This window comes from Nothobranchius furzeri, chromosome 15 (genome assembly GCF_043380555.1).
Source record: "Nothobranchius furzeri strain GRZ-AD chromosome 15, NfurGRZ-RIMD1, whole genome shotgun sequence".
Taxonomy (NCBI): domain Eukaryota; kingdom Metazoa; phylum Chordata; class Actinopteri; order Cyprinodontiformes; family Nothobranchiidae; genus Nothobranchius; species Nothobranchius furzeri.
The window spans coordinates 60,940,354-60,958,709 of NC_091755.1; the positions used below are offsets into that span (position 1 = coordinate 60,940,354).

General features: G+C 38.1%; 1 protein-coding gene across 7 annotated transcripts in view; it reads left to right on the top strand.

Annotated features, from left to right (window-relative positions):
* The first annotated feature begins 2,999 nt into the window (after nt 1-2,999).
* Nucleotides 3,000-18,356, top strand: part of LOC107391010 (cyclin-dependent kinase 17) — a 62,996-nt gene continuing 47,639 nt past the window's right edge. For 6 of the 7 annotated variants that reach the window (XR_008564289.2, XR_008564288.2, XM_054745983.2 and 3 more), the window contains exons 1-3: nt 3,000-3,764; nt 12,038-12,198; nt 16,894-17,055. Coding sequence is in view for 5 of the 7 variants with exons in the window: in XM_054745983.2 (XP_054601958.1) it covers nt 12,069-12,198; nt 16,894-17,055 (292 nt within the window). In the remaining 2 variants the exon portion in view is untranslated. The remainder of the gene's footprint in view (nt 3,765-12,037; nt 12,199-16,893; nt 17,056-18,356) is intronic. The other variant, XM_015968031.3, reaches the window with a different exon arrangement.

The following is an 18,356-nucleotide window of genomic DNA, read 5'->3' on the forward strand; positions in this document are numbered from 1 at the left end:
GTTGCTATAAAGTTCATAGAAATGTAGGTAAGATGATATGTAAAACAATTAGAACAGAAAAGACAATGCAGTGTCTCAAAAATGAGTTAATAAAACGAGATTGGACTATTGTATATAAACACAAGGATGTCAATAAAGCCTATGAGGCATTCTTAAGTATATTCATGGCCTTATTAGAGAAAAATTGCCTACTTATTGAAGTCAACGGGAAAGAAGTATACAGAAAGGCCATGGATGACGAAGGGACTGCAAAATGCCTGTAAAAAAAGAACACTTTATATAGAGGATTCATTAAAAAGAGAACTACAGAATCTGAAAAGAAATATAAAAAGTATAAAAATAAATTAATTAACATAATGAGAACTTGTAAAAAAGAATACTTCATCAAAAAGTTAGAAGATAATAAAGATAGCATGAAAGGGATATGGAATGTATTAAATAGTATAATAAAAAATGCACCAAGGACTAATGACTACCCTGGGTATTTTATGGAAGGGACAAATACTATTAGCAAAATGAACGAAGTAGTAGATGAATTTAATGATTTTTTTTTGTACATATAGGGCCAAAACTAGCTGCGGAAATAAAGGTTGATATGACAGAAAGGGAGACTGGAGGAAACATTGAAAGGAATGCAAGTTCAATGTTTTTAAGAGCAGTGGAAGAGAAGGAGATATATGACATTGTCAGTGGACTTAAGAACAAAACAAGTACTGACTTCCATGATATTGATATGGTAACAGTAAAGAGAGTAATTTATGGTATTGTAAAACCGCTACAATATATTTTTAATTTGTCTTTCCAGGAAGGGGTTTTTCCACAAAAAATGAAAGTAGCAAAAATTATCCCCATTTATAAATCAGGTGAAAAGCATTGTTTTACAAATTATAGACCAGTGTCGGTAATCTTCCAGTTTTCTAAGATACTGGAAAAACTATTTCTAAAAAGACTTAATAACTTTGTGGATAAACATGATCTGTTGGCAAATTGCCAGTATGGGTTTAGAAATAACAGATCAACAGTTTTGGCACTGATTGATTTAATGGAAGAAATAACGGAATGTATGGATAACAAGAAGTATGCACTTGGAGTTTTTCTAGATGTAAAAAAAGCATTCGATACTGTTGACCACAAAATTCTAATAATCAAACTGGAGAAATATGGGTTTAGGGGTGTGGTATTGGATTAGATAAAAAGCTATGTGATGAATCGACAGCAATATGTACAAATAAATGAGTTTAATCTAAATTGATGGATATTGAGTGTGGAGTACCTCAAGGATCAGTATTGGGACAAAAATGTTTATAATGTATATAAATGATATTTGTAAAGTATCGTAGATCCTAAAGTTTGTAATTTTTGCAGATGATACCAATATACTTTGTTCAAGTGGGGAGTTTCAACAGGTTGTGGAGGTGATCACACAGGAGTTAAATATATTAAAGAAGTGGTTTGATAGAAACAAATTGTCCTTAAATTTAAATAAAACAAAATTTATGTTATTCGGAAACTATAAGGAAAACATTAACATTGAAATTTGTGTTGATAATGTATATCTAGAAAGGGTTAACACAATAAATTTCTTGGGGTGATCATTGATCTTAAGGCCTGTTGGAAATCACACATCACTTATGTGAGGGGAAAGTTAGCACGCATGGGCATTGCTGTCTTGGGGAAAGTAAAACATTTTCTGGATAGGAAAACATTATATATGTTATATTGTGCTTTACTATTGCCATACATGAGTTATTGTGTAGAGGTTTGGGGAAACACATATAAAAGTAATATTCAATCATAATGCAGAAACGGGCTATTAGACTAATAAATCAGGAGGGGTATAGGGCTCATACAAACGCACTCTATATTGAGATGCAAGCTTTAAAATTCCAGGACCTGGTCAAGTTTAAAACAGTACAAATAATATATAAGGCAAGGAAAGGGATGCTCCCAATTGAAATAAGTAAACAGTTCTTAGAAAGAGAAGGGAGGTATAATTTTATAGGGAAGTTGAATTTAAAAGTACAAAGAGTAAGAACAACATTGAAAACGATGTCTATCTCTATAAGCGGGCGTTAAATTCTGGAATGAGTTAACAGAAGAAATAAAGGTCAGTAGTGATATAAACCAGTTCAAAATAAAACTCAAAACAAGAAATGTTAAATAAGTATAAGAAGGAAGAAAATGCAAGTAACCCAGGACGGCATGCAAACTGATGTTTGATCTCTTCTACAAATGAGCAAATCTAAATATAGTTCTAGTTGAACGTGAGAATTATTTTTCTTTTTGTTTGAAGGCATTGTAAATGTTTTGTTGTTCAAATTGAGATGATGAGGATGTAAACCTGAGGGGGTAGGGCTAAATAAGTATATACTTCTGCCTACTCCTTTTCAAACAACTGCTTGGAAGGATTTTATGAAATGTTGGTGAATGTATATGTTTGAAATAAAATGAACTGAACTGAACTTTTTTATTTCTTATAAATCTAATTCATTATTTCCTTCTGCAGTTCTTCTGATCAGCCACATGATGGGAGCAATCAACCAACTGTCCAACTATGCTGTGTCATTTGTGACTCCTAAAACAGAAAAAGTGACACTTTAAATTAAGCTTCTACTATATGCAGTTTTACTTGTGGAAATCTCACCATTCAATATATTTGACTTAAAACTACAGTAAAAATGTTATAAATGGGTTGTAATAAGTGTTTAACTTTCAGGTATTTCTAATGGGTTCACTGCACCACTGTGAGAGAAAAAAAGAGGTGAAAAGACCCCCCAAATTACAGCTATTCAAAATCCGTGGCACCTCCAAATGGCTCTACATATTGGCCATGTTTTTATGAGTAAGAATATAAGAATTTGGGGTTCAGTGATTTGTGTTTATTTATGTTTATGTCATGCTTTGCCTATCATAGCGCAAATACGTCTTGTAAAATAATAATAAAAAAAAGGGTCAGGGTGATTTTCAAACTAGCATATGTTTGATAAAAGACATTTATCATCATACTCATAGGTGCTATGCCACATCAACAGCAAAATTGTCAAAGGAACACACACACTGGTAGCACATTACAGCTGTAAATAACAGCAGACCATCAGCCCTCCAGGTGACATGTTGGAAAGCCAAAGAAATAAATGAGCACATTGTAGGTTTAAATAAAATTTAAAATATGTCTTGTCTCCTGTCCCATCTGCCAACCTCTTTGAACATTTCCCAAATGTGCCACTGCTCAATCCTTATGCCCCCCCCCAACCCCTCCCCACAAACAAAAACCTACATCAGCCTTTCTAATTTCCCTAATTTCAATGTATTATACACATTAATTTTCTCTAAGGTGCACATTGCAATTATACATTTCCCCATGAAGGTCGATGACCCTCAAATTATTCTATCTGATCTTATTCCAGGGGGGGTGGGGTTGGGGGGTGAATGCCCCCCTTCACACCCCTGGCGGTCTTTTCCGGGATCACACCAGTGGTTCCACTTGGGATTCGGTAGCGATATGGCTGATCATCAGCGGACGGGACGGCGCTGCTTATAAACGAAAGTTGGCCCAGATGAGGATATATTACGCGTTAACGATGCGCTTTCTCGGAATACCGATCGCGGTGACACGTCGGCTGACGCTGGGATAAGCAACATCCGACGGGAAACGGACAGGATCGTGCGTTTTTCCACAGCAAAGTAGTTGACGGAACTTGTCGCAGTGGTTTCATCCCGGCGGATTACCGAACACCAAGCGGAACAATAGTCTCCAGCAGCAGGTCAGTGCAGCGGTGTGTTGTTTACTGGGGGCCTGTTCCACTCCTGTGAAACTACTCCGCAGAGTTGTCCTACTACTTGACATTGCAGGTGTCAAATAAATATTTGTCTCACTGAGGCAAGAATGTGATTTAGACGTTGTGCGTCTGTTTTGGTGCTCTCGAGATCGCAATAAAGACAAATTATGGTGTGATTTTAATTCATGCTGATTCCAATCCCAATCGAAGCAGCGTGCTGAAGAAGTGTTTCACAGCAACCTAATTAAAAAAGCGTGTTAAATGACATCAGGAGAGCGCCTCAGTCCTGCTTTCCGAACCGGTCCGAGAGCCGTGGAACTTCTTTGCCCTGCTTGTCTCTCCTCCCGCGGATATGTGCGTCAGGAAAACACGGGGAGAGACCTGACCGAAAGCGCAAAGGGCCCGTGTGCGTGTGCAGAGAAATAAGAAATGGGTCTGTCCAGGTCGAACCGGACCGCACCGGCCCCAAAGCACCATGACTTTTGGTTCCATAGCCACCGTTCCTGCGTTTATGTCAAGTTAACTTCCATCACCAGGACAGACGCACAACGTGCTGCAGTCCTGCAGTGCCCTTTATACTTATGTTAATAATAAACACCAGACAGTCGGTGGTGCAGTCATGCGATTTTTACATGTCTCAGAGCGCATTTTCCCAGCTGCGTGCTGGGGGTATCATTTAGCGCTAAATTATTTATGCGCATCTCTGTGGGATGCCCAGATTTGAAATCATCATGCGCGTTTCGAAATTTGGCCTTTTGATGCATCGTAGCTGAAATTTAAAACCAATAAGCCCCAGGCAACATGATATGTTTTTAAGTGAATTAATTGTTATTTAAGTCCACAAAACCAATTATTTGATGTCTTTTGCGTTTCTCTTATGTCTATAGGGTTTATGTTAGGTTTTTACTTTTGTTCGTTGAAAAAATTGTACGTCATAGGGATTTCGTCCGTTTTGTTTAAGTTTTTCTGTCTTTATTTAATTTTTTGGTCACACTCACATATTTCATAACCTGAGTAAATACAGAAAGCTGTTGTCAAAAGTAGTCCAAGTCTTGAAGCAGCCACAGACCATCACACCACCACCATCGTGTTTGACTGTTGGTTATTCATCTGTAACACATTACAGTGTTACAGCTGGCATAACAGGCTCACAGATAAAAAAGAGACAAAATATTTCCCAAAAAGGGGATATTAAAGAAGATTTTACACGAGGTGTGTGTTATCAGCATTGGTTTTCACCCTGGAACTCCCTCATTACTGTCATTTTTGTTCTTTCCCCTTCTGAATTTTTGCATTTGTTTTAACTGGCATGGAAGCCACACAGGTTTTTGAATGAGTTGTTGCTGGACTTATTTTTGGTTTCAATTAAATGTTTTTAAAGATACGTTCCACAACCTTTGCACCAAAAAAAAAGTTTTTTGAAAGGTAATGGTGGCATACTATCATTTATTATGTTCGTGTTCGGAGCTGTCATAGTGTTATGGGGTAGCCTGGCCAGCCAGCCCCATTACTCATGGTAAGCGTTGGGTTTGGGAACTCTCCTAATCAAATAACCCCACCCCCTGAGAATTATAACTGAGCCAATCAGAGCTGCGCAGCGTACGTCACACACCGTGACACTTGGTTTCTCACAAACAACGAAGATGGCATCTGAAGCGGAGTCCACTGTGGCTCTTTCTTCTGTTCTAAATGACTTGAACATGTCTTTAAAACCACAAGAAGAAGCGCTAAAAGCCTTTCTTCTAAAGAAAAATGTTTGCGCCGTCGCCAGACTCTACTTTTGACTACAGTTAAAAAACTACAACGTAACGCGATACAGTCGGCATTTCTGCCTTTTTTGCTGATTGGGTATTTTTGAGCTGGCTAGTTCCATCCCTCATGCACCTCTCTGCCTGTGAGTAACCAGACTAGTCCTCTGTGTAGAATGAAACCGGATGAGTCTGGGAGGCCAGGGTAGTTATGGGGTCCCATGTCTGTTTAACGCACTATACAGTTTTTGATCGGCGGTCCGCCACCAGAAGTACTGACTGAGTGTTGCTTTATGGCAGTTTAACGTAGACCCCATACACATGAATACTTAGACACCCCATTGAGTGCTGGGGAACGCAAGAGTCACCGCCATATTGGATGGGTCTCTTCCCTCTCCAAAGGAAAAGCAGAGTAAGCAACTGTCCCCGTTTTTGTTTAGCCTACGGTTACAACAACCGAAGTACAATTGATAATGGATCACATGAGATTACTTGTGACTTTTCTAGCCTACTTAATAGGATTTCATATTTTTACTTATTTTGTTTGATTATATTTATATTTAAATTATCATGCCATACCACGTGTCTGATTTTGTGAAAAAGCTTGATAAAATGTGTTTCTTACTTGGATAAGCCCCATCCTCAGTAGAAATGAATGCACTGCGGGCATATGGAGACCCATCTAAAATGGCGGCCGGCCACTACGGCAGGTCCAGTAGGCAGCGCCAATCCCGGGGGCATCTACGTATATATGTCTGTGGTAGTTTGTATATATATAGTGGACCAATCATGGCACTCCTCGATGTACACAATGCTCAAGAACTAAAACGGCAGATTAGTGCGAGATTAGATAAAAATTCGAAAGATTTAACCAATTTTAGCCCATGTTAGAATGGTGGACATAAAGAAATATGGAAGGAAAGTTTTGTGAATTTTATTTGTGATAGAGGAGATGGTGTGTCATGAAAAAAAAAGTTCGGCCAGAGATGATATTACTGCTGATTTAAGCCACACAATGAACTCTGGAGAACATGGAGCTCATTTTATTTTTCTGAACAAAAGTTTCTGACCACTTGCTTTAGTACAGATGATGTGCAGTAGATTATTTTTTTGTTTATTTTTGATTTTCCTTCCTTTTCACTGGGCATTTGAAATGACGTAATGGAAGGAGAATCCATCAGGTTTAGAAGAACAGACCATTATTTAGTTAATCTGTTTATGTGTGTTTGTGATTCTGTTGGGGAGATTTGTGCATTACTCATGCATCCTGGGGCTGCTGCTCAGAAAGCAGCATTTTGAGCCTTCACAGTGTCCCTCTTCCACTGTGCCACATTACGTGTGTGCAAGCATGCATATGATTTGTTTGAAAGTGACCATCAGGGAATGGCACGCCTGTTGCAAAAACAAAGGAAGTAAAGGTAAAGGACTCAAAGGATTAATGGGAACAAATGCAATCCTGACTGAAGACTGCAAAACCACAATGAGGACAATCAGTGCACTTGTAATCACATCAGATTATTTGAGTATGTGTGTGCCTCATCAGGCCCATTCATTGTTGTTTTGCTTTCAAAAGAGGCATACCGGTAATTGGAAGAAGAATCCCACATCCAGGCTGGCAAAACAACATCTTCCAATGTGTTGGAGCTGGAGGAAGAAAGTTGAAAAAGCAGAGATGAGCATATTTGATAGTGTGTGCTTATGGTGGGTTTGTATGAGGGGAGACTATGGAGAGATGTAAATTCTCTCTGTCTCGTGTTTCTTCTTCTCTTCACCTCAGACAAAATCTTTGGTTCTGGTCCGGGCCTGTAACCTAGCAACCCAAATGGCGTTTGTCTCGAATAAATCCTACTCTGCTCCTACTTAGCTTTCCTCAGGGGTGTGTCGACTCACCTCACATTACTAAGTTACCGAATCTGTGCACACACAGAGAAATAAATGAATGATGTAGAGCAAAAAGAGATGAAAGGTTTAATTTGTGTGATTTACCCCATTGAACTGTACTCGTCTGTGTTTGCTTCTATTATGCTTTAAGACTTATGAGTCCTTCAGCTTTAAAAGCACGCATCATTCGATGAATCAGTACATTTGCAGTGATCTCTGCCGGGGGGGTGGGGGGGGGGGGTCTTTTTCTTGGCCTTCTTCTTGGAACAAAATTTGCCCACATCACAGCTGAGCTCCATTCTTCCGCTTACTTGCAACATGGATGTTTTATCTCCACAAATATCGCAAGCCTGGAGAAGTTTCTGCATTGTGGTGCTGTTGCTAATGCTAATGGTTAGCTTAAACTGGACGAGACATCCGCTGCTGTTTCTTGGACGTTAAAGTAATGTTGACCCTCGGTCCGGCACGGTTCTTGTATCCCCAGGGAAGGAACGTATGGAGAAACACACTCAAATCTTATAGCCAAATAAGATGAAAAAAGACTTTGAGTCTGTAACTTCAGTTGGTTTGTATAGAAAAAAACAGGAAAATGGTACAGCCTCTCCCGTTGTGAGCTAAAACGGGTGAGTCCATGAATGTTAACTCATTCACTGCCAGCCGCTTCCTGATCAGAAAAGCCTCTGGCTGCCAGCGATTTTGAGCATTTTTACTTTTTTAGAAGAGTCACAGAACATTGTGCTCCATATTAATGTAAATGCCAAAACTACCTAAAGAACGAGTAGACTCACTTCTTACATCAGGAAGAATCAGTGTGTTTCTACCGTTATGCATTCTTTCTTAATCCATTGTCGAATTGTGAGCAGCAGATTTGTTTCGGTTCGCGCCTCGCCTTTTTCACAGCAGCTGCCTAAAACAACCTCCTAATTCATGGATTTTCTGCTTCCTGATCACGTGATGTGTGACATACACGGATGAAGATCGGCTTTAGAGATGTGATGGTAATTCTCCCGGTGAGGGGGGCTGACACCCGCCCCATAAAACAATGCAATTGACGAATTCATTCATTTGAGTATGTGCGTGTTGTCACATGGCAGTAAATGAGCTTAGTGACGGTAGGACGTAGATCTGTCAGGCTTTTCAATGCTGGAGTTTCACCATCTGTTTTCTATCAGAAGCTAATGCAGGAAATAGGTGTAGGAGATTATTGTCATGTTTAGCCTGCATGAAAAACTCTAATTATAATCAGTCAATCACACTTTTAAAACTAGTGAAATGTTTTTAAATTGTTTGGAGATTGATGTGATGTTTCTGGATCATAAAGGTGGTCACAGGTTGGTGAGTGTGATCTGCACATGTTGCAATGTGGAGCCACATGCCTCATCCCACTCAGTGATGTGTGTTTGCCAAGCTCTTCACATGCCAATGTCCATCATCAACAGACGAGACTAAATACGCCACGCACATTCGTGATGCAACACCTTGGGGAAAGTGTCCTGTAAAACCGACAGACACATTTAAATCAGTTAAAATGTATTGTATTGAGCCTTCAGCTGAAGATAAATACATTTAAAAAGGAAAATGGTTATGCATTACATCCTGCTGTGCTGAAACAGTTGGTAACATATTGAAAATGGAGTTTAAAACATTGCCCACATGGTTTCTCAATTTGGTGGACCAGGTCATGCTTGGAGGTGAGATTTGGTATACAGCAGGGAAAATAAGTATTTGGCACGTCCGCATTTTTAGGGTAAGGGTTTTTCTTAGTGGGCATTTGACACAAAATTTTCACCACATGTCAATATCAACTCAAGTATTAATTCATGCATTCGTCTAAATTTATTTCAGTTTGAAAATGTGAGAAACGTAGGCTTATTTGATTGGCGGCAAACAAATAATATGCCATTTAAATATGACTAATTTGTGAGAAAACAATGAGGGTAAGCTGCAATCAAAATACGACATAATTATACATCTTTGGGAATACGTTTTTGGACAATAGTTGCAAAATATTGTGCAAATATTGCAATGCAGTAACAGTTGTGACACAAGGAGATCCTTTATACATTTTCCGTGCAATTTTAAGGGGCTGTTTATCCAATTTTACAAATTTCTCAAAATGTTTTATTTATTTTTTATTTTTTTGTTTTTTCAATGAATCACAGTTAGAGCTCGGTTATTTACTGGCTTAAATAAATTCTGCAATAAACATTTAAAATAAAAGAGAATTCTTTTATTTCATGAATAATTTGTATGAGGTAATGTAAACATGCTTAAAGTGAAAGCTGCTCGCCAGTTAATCTAGTTGGTTACATGACCATCACACAATCTGGACTAAATTTATATGTAAATTCCTTTTCCCCCTACTGGCGTTGGTGCCAGATCAACCCAAATGAGATGAAGACTGTGAAATAAGTTCTTACTGAGTGACCGTGTGTGTGCAGGGATATGAGCACAACTGTGTGTTGATGATAACGGCTCCACGTATTAACTGGGTAATGAGAAGAGCATCACCAGCTGTTTCTCGTAATGCAACTCATTTATTTATGATCACTTGTGAATGACAGCTTCGAGTTCACAGGAATCAGATTTTCCTAATGGAATCTTGGAGAATATGCAAAAGAGGCAGGCGAGAGTTTTGTTTCTCAATAATCGAAATACAGATGAGATTTTCTCCTGTTTTTCTCTCATGTTGTCTTTCATTTTAAACCTTTTCTTTTGTCTTCTATAGAAGCATCTAAACACTGAAGTGGTAGAGGCAGTGATATCAGCTGTACATACTCCCTTAAATACATGTTATGGTAGAAAAAAGCCGGTGTGTTTGAATTCCCTCAAAGCGTTGCTTGCCTCTAATAGGCCTGAAAGAATGAATCGCTTTTGTTGAAGCCTGCAAATAAGTCAGAGTGAAGGGCAGTGGGGCCAGAGTGTGTGTGTGTTTTGGTGATTGTGTGTGCTTGTCACCTCCAGAACCCTTTTGGGTTAGATAAAGGGAGCAAGAGATGGAAGGAAGACAGAAATACTCCATCACAGCTGCCTTTAACTTTGGGTCATAATGCTGAGTAAAAGAGGAAAATTGGATCAATGTTGTTCTTTGTGACTCTGTGAAAGGCACTTAATAAATAACGGTTAACACACACATGTCTGCAAGCTGATGTTTAGATATGCACTGAAGGTGTTTGATAATGATTTTTCATTTCTCACTGTAAAAAAAAAAGTCCAGTGAACTTAAAAAAGTAAAGCAACCAGTTGCAATACAATTTTAAGTTCAGTCAACTTTTTAGGTGCTCGCTTTTCTGTATTAACATTTTGCAAGTTAAAACGTTCAACTGACTTAACACTTTAAACTCTCCAAACAAATTGCAAGTTGGATTTTTAACAGTGCTGCAGCCTTAATCTGTGAATACTGAGTTCAGCCAAATGCATTATTTTGTAAGTTAATAGTTGTTTTTTCTCACTTTCTGACTTGAAAATAATTTTTTAAAAAATATCCATATATTTTTATTTTAAAGATCAGCTATTCGACGTTTAAAGTAAAGCCTGGTAATGTTGATTTCATGGACCAAAAAATGTTGCTGCTTTGCAACACAAACTAAAAAGGATTGTTGAGGCTCAGATTTGTGATTGGTCTACTAAAAGAGAACTGTAACAAAAGTATTTCAAAAGAACAAATATTATTATTTGGTTTTTGTCACATGGAGATTTTCTAGAAGTAAAATAATAAACAAGAAAATGAACATGTGTGAAATGAACACACACGTGTAATGAACACACACATAATTAACACACATGTAATGCTCACACATGTAATGAACACACACACATAATGAACACATGGGTAAAGAACACACTTGTTATGAACACATTCATAAAGAACACACACATAATAAACACTCATTAAGTAAACACACCTAACATAAGACATTTTTTATGTTATTTGCTAATTTCACCAGGGTAAATCCAAACGTATAGAAAAGTAAAAGCACACGTCACACGGTCATTTGGATGTAAAAGTTGTGGGGGTGCACTCTGCCGTTTGAGCAGCAATAACACGGAAAAACAATAAAGATCACAAATTCTCCACTGAAGAACAATAAGGGACCTGCCATAATGGCAGGTCCCTTAACAAACAGCCAACAATAGTATGAATTTCCTTTTTGACAAAATATCAAACTGTAATTAGAAATAATCGATCCAGCTGGTACCAATGTGCTGGCAACTCATCTTTTAAACATGTTCATGCCAAAGTCTCAACGGGGCTGCACCATATATATAGTTTTTGTTATTTATTTTTTTGGTTAATCTTTTTTGTTGTTTTATTCCTCTCCCGTTCTCTCAGCCTTTTTGATTTTGCCTGTCTGTCATTCTTTTTCTTTTTTTCCTGCAGTGTTTGCACTTGGGATGCATAACAATGAGAACACACGCTGTGTGAGCAAACACAATCACCAGGAACCCAAAGAACTTTAGAAAATGTGCAGAGGCTGCACTGCAGTCGTTTGTACAGTGAAGTTTAAAAAGGTGGTGTGGGTCTAGCTGTTAGCGTGGTTATAATGAGAAAATTAGTGGTACTTAGAATGTTTTGGAAACAGTGCATTTGAAGGTAATGATGATGTTTGTGTCTTTCTGTCTTGCTAGGCCCGTGGGCCCCGGTAGTGCTGTTGAGAAAATGGACAGGATGAAGATAATCAAGCGGAGGCTGTCCATGTCTCTACGCAGCGCTCGGCCTGTTGATGACTCTCTGTCTGAACTGGCAGAACAGATTTCTCTGGATGAGCCATCCACAGCCAGGGACAATGGTAAGATTTGTCCACTCTTGCATCTCAGCAAACATCACCACCCTGCCGTTCAGGATGTGAGAGAGGGCCTGTTTTGCATCTCATTACATAACTGGAATGGAATGCTGATGTTACGAACAATGCAGGGAAACGGTTTCATACTTTAGAGCTGATCCACCACAGATGCTTGAACTTAAAAAGGTTGGATCAATGCAAGTTTATTTAGGAGGGCTGCATTCCAAACCTTGTAGCATGTTGCATAGGAGAGCGAGTTTGAAGAATGCAGCGCTGGCATCCAGCCATCACATGGCTCCAATGGTTGTAAATCATATGAACAAAAGAAGCATATGCCAAAGCATTTGGTCACTTAAAACAGTTTTTGCTATTAGAAAACTTAGCAACATTTATAAATATTTCAGTTTGCAATTAGCATGCAAAATATTTATGTTCACGTTGTTGATTAGATAGGTCCCACAGTATTTCTCTAACCATCAACCAGACTGGACTCCTCTCTAGTAGTAGCTAGTAAGAATGATTGGATTGATCATTTTTAAAAAAACAAGAAAAAGAAATTATTAAACTCATTTTCTGTCTATGTGATCATGAAAATTTAGTAGAAAGAGGATTTATAGTAAACATTTTTTGGTTTACCTCGTCCAAATGATACACTTCCTTGGACAAGCACTTAGACATAAACTTTTAATAGTTTAACGAAGGTGAAATAGAGATTGTGGACTGTAATGAGAATCATGAAATTAATTATGTATTTAAAGGCACACCTTGAAGTTTTGGCTTGTTTTTAGCACCCCCTAGTGTCTGTTTAGTAGAACCAAAAGCAAAACGTATTTCCTCGCTGTGTGTTTATCTTTATACCACCTTAATCTAACAGCCGTAATGTCTCCTCAGCCTTCATTAGTGTCTACAAGAGTGATTCATCGCTAAATTAAACAAATTAGCCATGATCATTATCTAAATCATGCAGGAAACATGTTGGAAGCAGACCGCAGCACATGCGGCATGTCAGCTCAATTGTTTCTAAGTCCAACAGGGACCTGACCACCGCTCTGAAGTTGCAAGTGTGGTATTAGGGCGTTGGGGAAACACTGGAGTTGGACCAATACTGATGATTGATTTTGGTTATAACCAGTAAAGTGTTTTTATTAGCTATCAGTACATTTGAAAACAAGGCCTTTACAGTTTGTAAAAACCCAAAATATGTTAATAAGATGCATTTGAATCAGTAAATTGATAATATACATTAGTTATAATGAAATATTGAAAATAAAAAATACCAAATATTTGTCAAAATGAAAGCAAAATTTCCCAAGTTTTTTTTAACAGCACACAGTTTTACACATAATGCCATTTCATAATTCTTCAAATGGAAATAAAAAAGTTACACACTTAATATTGAACTAATGTGTCTTCTTGAATCTGATGACAAGTTGAAACATTGACTCAATAAAATATATTTATTCACACTTTGTGTGTCAATCAGTATAAAATCATTGAATATTAAATGATCAATAATTTTTAAAACACATTTATTGAAATATATGCTACTATTTCAAGATATGAATCAATGTGATGCATTGTTTTTATGTTTTAAAGTGAACAATGGTTATGGGGAAAATTAACGCAAAAGTCATTTTTGATTATTCATAAATTTTATATGAAATTATTGAAACAACTACAGGACTTCCCTTTGCATTTGTTTGTCCTTTGTTTGTCTATAAAATTAAATGTTTATAAATAAAAATTCCTAATGTTGTCAACAGTAACTTACAGGCATTGTTTGCACTTCGTTTTTTCTGTTCTTCAGTCCACTGGTGTCACCCTGTCATCATCCTTTTTACCTCATTATAAGCTTCATCACAAGTAATGTCATTGTTTTACCTTATTTAACTATCCCATTCGTCTTCAGTTAGACAGAAAAGGCTTCAAATGCATCTGAATTCCCAACTTTGGTTGGATTTATTCTCAGAAACTGGTTGCCATCTGCTGGGCGGCTTCCAGGATTACAGGTCCAACATCTTTGAAATCAGACAGTTGCTCTGTGCAGAGATGCTGCCTGATGATGGTTTTAGCTTTTACCTCTAGAAAACAAAACAACAAAAATAAGTAAATAAATAAAACAGAAATGTCTTGTTGTTCACATATAGTTGTGTTGTGTGGTTTTTTTTGTTTGTTTGCTCGTTGCTGCTTTTCCTGTTCTGGGGCTGCAACGTCTGCACCTCATTAATTTTAACCTCCACCATGCCTCTCTTCCCTCTTCTAGTTTTTACTTCCTTCTTTAGCTCTAAATAGCTTGAGCTGTGTCAGTTATTCTTGTGAGAGCGTAGCCAGGGTGTGAAGAGGATGGAGGAAATGATGTAGGAGATGAGAAGGACATTAAACTTTAATAAACTTTAACAACTGTTCTACATCACCATCTTCATTTGGCCTTTTCCTTTGCTGTGTCACTTCAAGAAAACCTATGGACTTCTACTTTCAGCTAAATAGGGCTGCAACAATAAATCGATAAAATCGATAAAAATCTATGACAAAATGCGCTGGCAATGCATTTCGTCATTTATTTGTTGTGTTGTGCAACCTTTTTTCATGTCGTGCAACCTTTATGTAACAGCCAATGCACGCAGCTCATCTGTATTTGGCAGCAAAGCAGACCAAGGCAGATCACAACACGAGGGATGTATATGTCACACATGCGATGAAAAGACTCCGTGTGCGATAAACTATTTTTAGATGTAGCACTTGTGCAACATCTTTTCAAGTTACTGTTTTCCCCCAGAACTTTATTGAAAAAAGGTAAATTGCATGTTATTGTGTAAGGAAGATACTTTTTATTGACGCACAGTAATGGAACTGGGATTGGGACAATATTAAATTGAACTTGTACCGAGTTTTGTAACTTGAAACATGTTTTGTAACTTTGACTTTTGTTTGTGGCATATAATTCATGTATTGTAACACGTAACTTTTGTTTTGTAACACGTAACTTACATTTTGTAACACATAACTTTTGTTTTGTAACATAAAACTTTTTTGTAGCATGTAATTCTCATTTTGTAACATGTCACTGTGGTACGTAACATGGAACTTTTATTTTGTAACTTGCAGAAAAAAAATCTTTGTACAAGTTTCAAATCACAATTTTCAAAATACAAATCTCAGTCTACAGTTACAAAACTCAAGTCTGCAAGTACAAAACATGTTATCCCAATTCTAGCTTGCGTCCAACAGGAATTGTCTTCAACATGAATCCAAGACTCATTGATTGGCTGGTCAGACAAAGCCTGTCATTTGTTCTTTGGGAAGGAAGCTAAAATTGGGACAATATGTTTTGTACTTGTAGACTTAAGTTTTGTAACTCTAGACTGAGATGTGTGTTTTGAGAGTTGTGATTTGAAACTTGTACATTGATTTTTTTTCTGCAAGTTACGAAATGAAAGTTTCATGTTATGTACTAAATGTAACGTGCTACAAAACAAGAATTACAAGTTACAAAACAAAAGTTACAGTTACAAAACATGTTACAGGTTACAAAGCTTGGTACAAGTTACATGTAATGTCCCAATCCTGGTTCCATACACAGTGTGCTGATCTAGGTGCTGTGGAGGAAAACGGAGAAACCAGCAACAACACAAAGTATCTGAAGTGTAACTACGGGCAGACTAGCCATTGCCAGTGGGTAGCTGGTTCAAGATCCAATGGGGTTCCAAAAAATATCTTAACTCTACAAGCAGAAGAAAAGTCCCATCATCTTTTTTTATTCTTAGTTGTCTGCAGAGCTATGGAGCAGAGCCGCTGCAGTCAGGTTGCTTCTTCGAGTCTGCTCTGCTAAACACCGCAGCAGGAGTATGGCAAGCCACTGTAGCATGTAATTCACAAACGCATCTGTATGTAAACATAATTTAAACTAGATTATTGCTAACCTGTACATAATAGATATGTTTCCATAAAATTTTTAGCAGTAGAAATTAAATGTTATTAGCATTCCTAGTAGCGTACTACTGAACATGTTAATGAAATTCATAAAATTTTACCAACCATTGTTTAATTATGGATATATTTAGTTGATATCATGATGGTTTGCACGCTATTGAACTGTTTTCTAATCATGTTGTGTTGTTAAAGTAAAGGAAGGAGTGAATAAATGTTTCCCTAGCAGTTTTAAATTTTTTCCTTTTAATCGATGAATCGAGTCGAGATCCCATCCGATTCATCGATGATACAAATAATCGTTTGTTGTAGCCCTCCAGCTAAATCAGATTTGAATAGCATTAGGATACACCAGATACATAGTTTTCTACCAGTTTTGTGCCAGTTTTTTGTCTCATGGTTTGTTTTTTTTTCATTTGTCTTCATCACCTGTGATTCAGCTTTGCACACTCTTCCTTTTCTAACACAAATTCTGAATTTCTTTGGCTTTTATCTGCTGCTGGGTGTTTTTGTTCTGCTCTTGGTTTGACTCAGTGTTTGCTCTCAGTGTGACCTTGTGTCCTGTTTTTTCTTCCCTCTTTCCTCTCTCTTCCAATTTACATTACCCTATCAAATCTGATCATCATCTTTCTTACTTTTCCTGTTCTTTCGGGTTTCGACGCCCCTCCCCCCCGTGCTACTTCTCTGTTCTGAGTTTCCCCCTCCCTTTCTGTCCTTTTCTTCTCCCCTCCTTTCTCTCCCACGTCTGTCTGTGTTCATGTCATGTACCCCCAGTCCCCATGGTGTGCTCTGTGCACCCTCCTGCCTCTCACAGTGCTCCCTCCTTCCTGCGTCAATACGCCAGTCATCTGGGCCGCACCGCCTTGCGCAGAGAGCCAGGTGGGGGTCTGGAAAGGGAAAGAGCCTTCTTGAGCCTACACAGGACTGGATCTTTGGGTATTTTTACACACACACATAAACACACTTATTCTGACATATGTGTAAGGATTCAAGGAAATAGAGAACTAAAATACATTTCTTACTGCAATACTTTTTACAATGGGAGGGTCGAACCTATTTGATCAAATAAATCTGCTTATTTAGCCGTCTTTTAGCTTAGTCCTCAGGGGAAGATGTAGAGTAGAATTTGAGGACTAGAGGAAGTGTGATGAGGTGAAGAATGGAAAAGATTTTTCTAGTAGGATTCGTTGGCCTGGATTTGAATGGCTTTGAAAGTTAGAAGGACTGGAGTTTAGGAGAACTTAAAGTTGAATGAGTTTAGGAATGGGAAGAAGGTTCTTAAGGATAAGTGGGTGATATGATCTCTGCTGTCTCAGCAAGTGAGAAGATGTGCAGCTGAATTCTGGATGTGCTGGGATTTATCAGGGAGTTTAGAGGACAAATGGTAGAGGTACTGTCAACTTGGGACATAATAAGTACAAGGATCAAAGCTTCAGCGTTAGAGGAGAGTGGAGTGTGGAGATGAGTGATGGTTTATAGATGGAAGAAGGCATTTCAGGCTTATGGGGTGATCAAAAGTGACTCAGAAGATTGTTAATGTGTGAGGAGTGGGCTGAGGGTGAGAGAGTATTGCTATTTGAGCTTTTGATATTCTTTAAAGGAGCATTTGCTCAATTTTCTGTGTGAAGGACAGAGAGTGACCAACAGTCGCCTAACACACGTATCCTGTGCTGGCCATTGCGTGCATCTTTGTGGACAGGACACATGGTTTTTACGGCGGTGTTTTGTCCCCAATACAGAATTAATTTGTCAGAATATCCACTCTGGTACCGGTGGAGGGTTAAAGCAGTCATCTGTGACATGAAGATCACAATATCACATGGTCGAATTTGAGGACATCCCAAACAGGCATGTCTTACCTCTTAATCAGGTTTGTTGGAGCAGGAAAACATTTAAAACATGTAAGGTACTTGCCCCCAAAGACTTGAGTTTGACATCCCTGTCTTAATAAAATTATATGATATAATATTTAATTTAAGAGGTTAGAGATTGTTAACTGAGATTTTAGATGTGTTCACTGACACAACTTAACCATCTTGGCAACATTGAGCACAAATGTGGAAGGAAGGATAAATCTCTGACCTTAATCCTACACACACACGCACGCACGCACGCACACACACACACACACACACACACACACACACACACACACACACACACACACACACACACACACACACACACACACACACACACAAACGCAATGTGTGACTTGATGCAATTTGCTGGGTTCC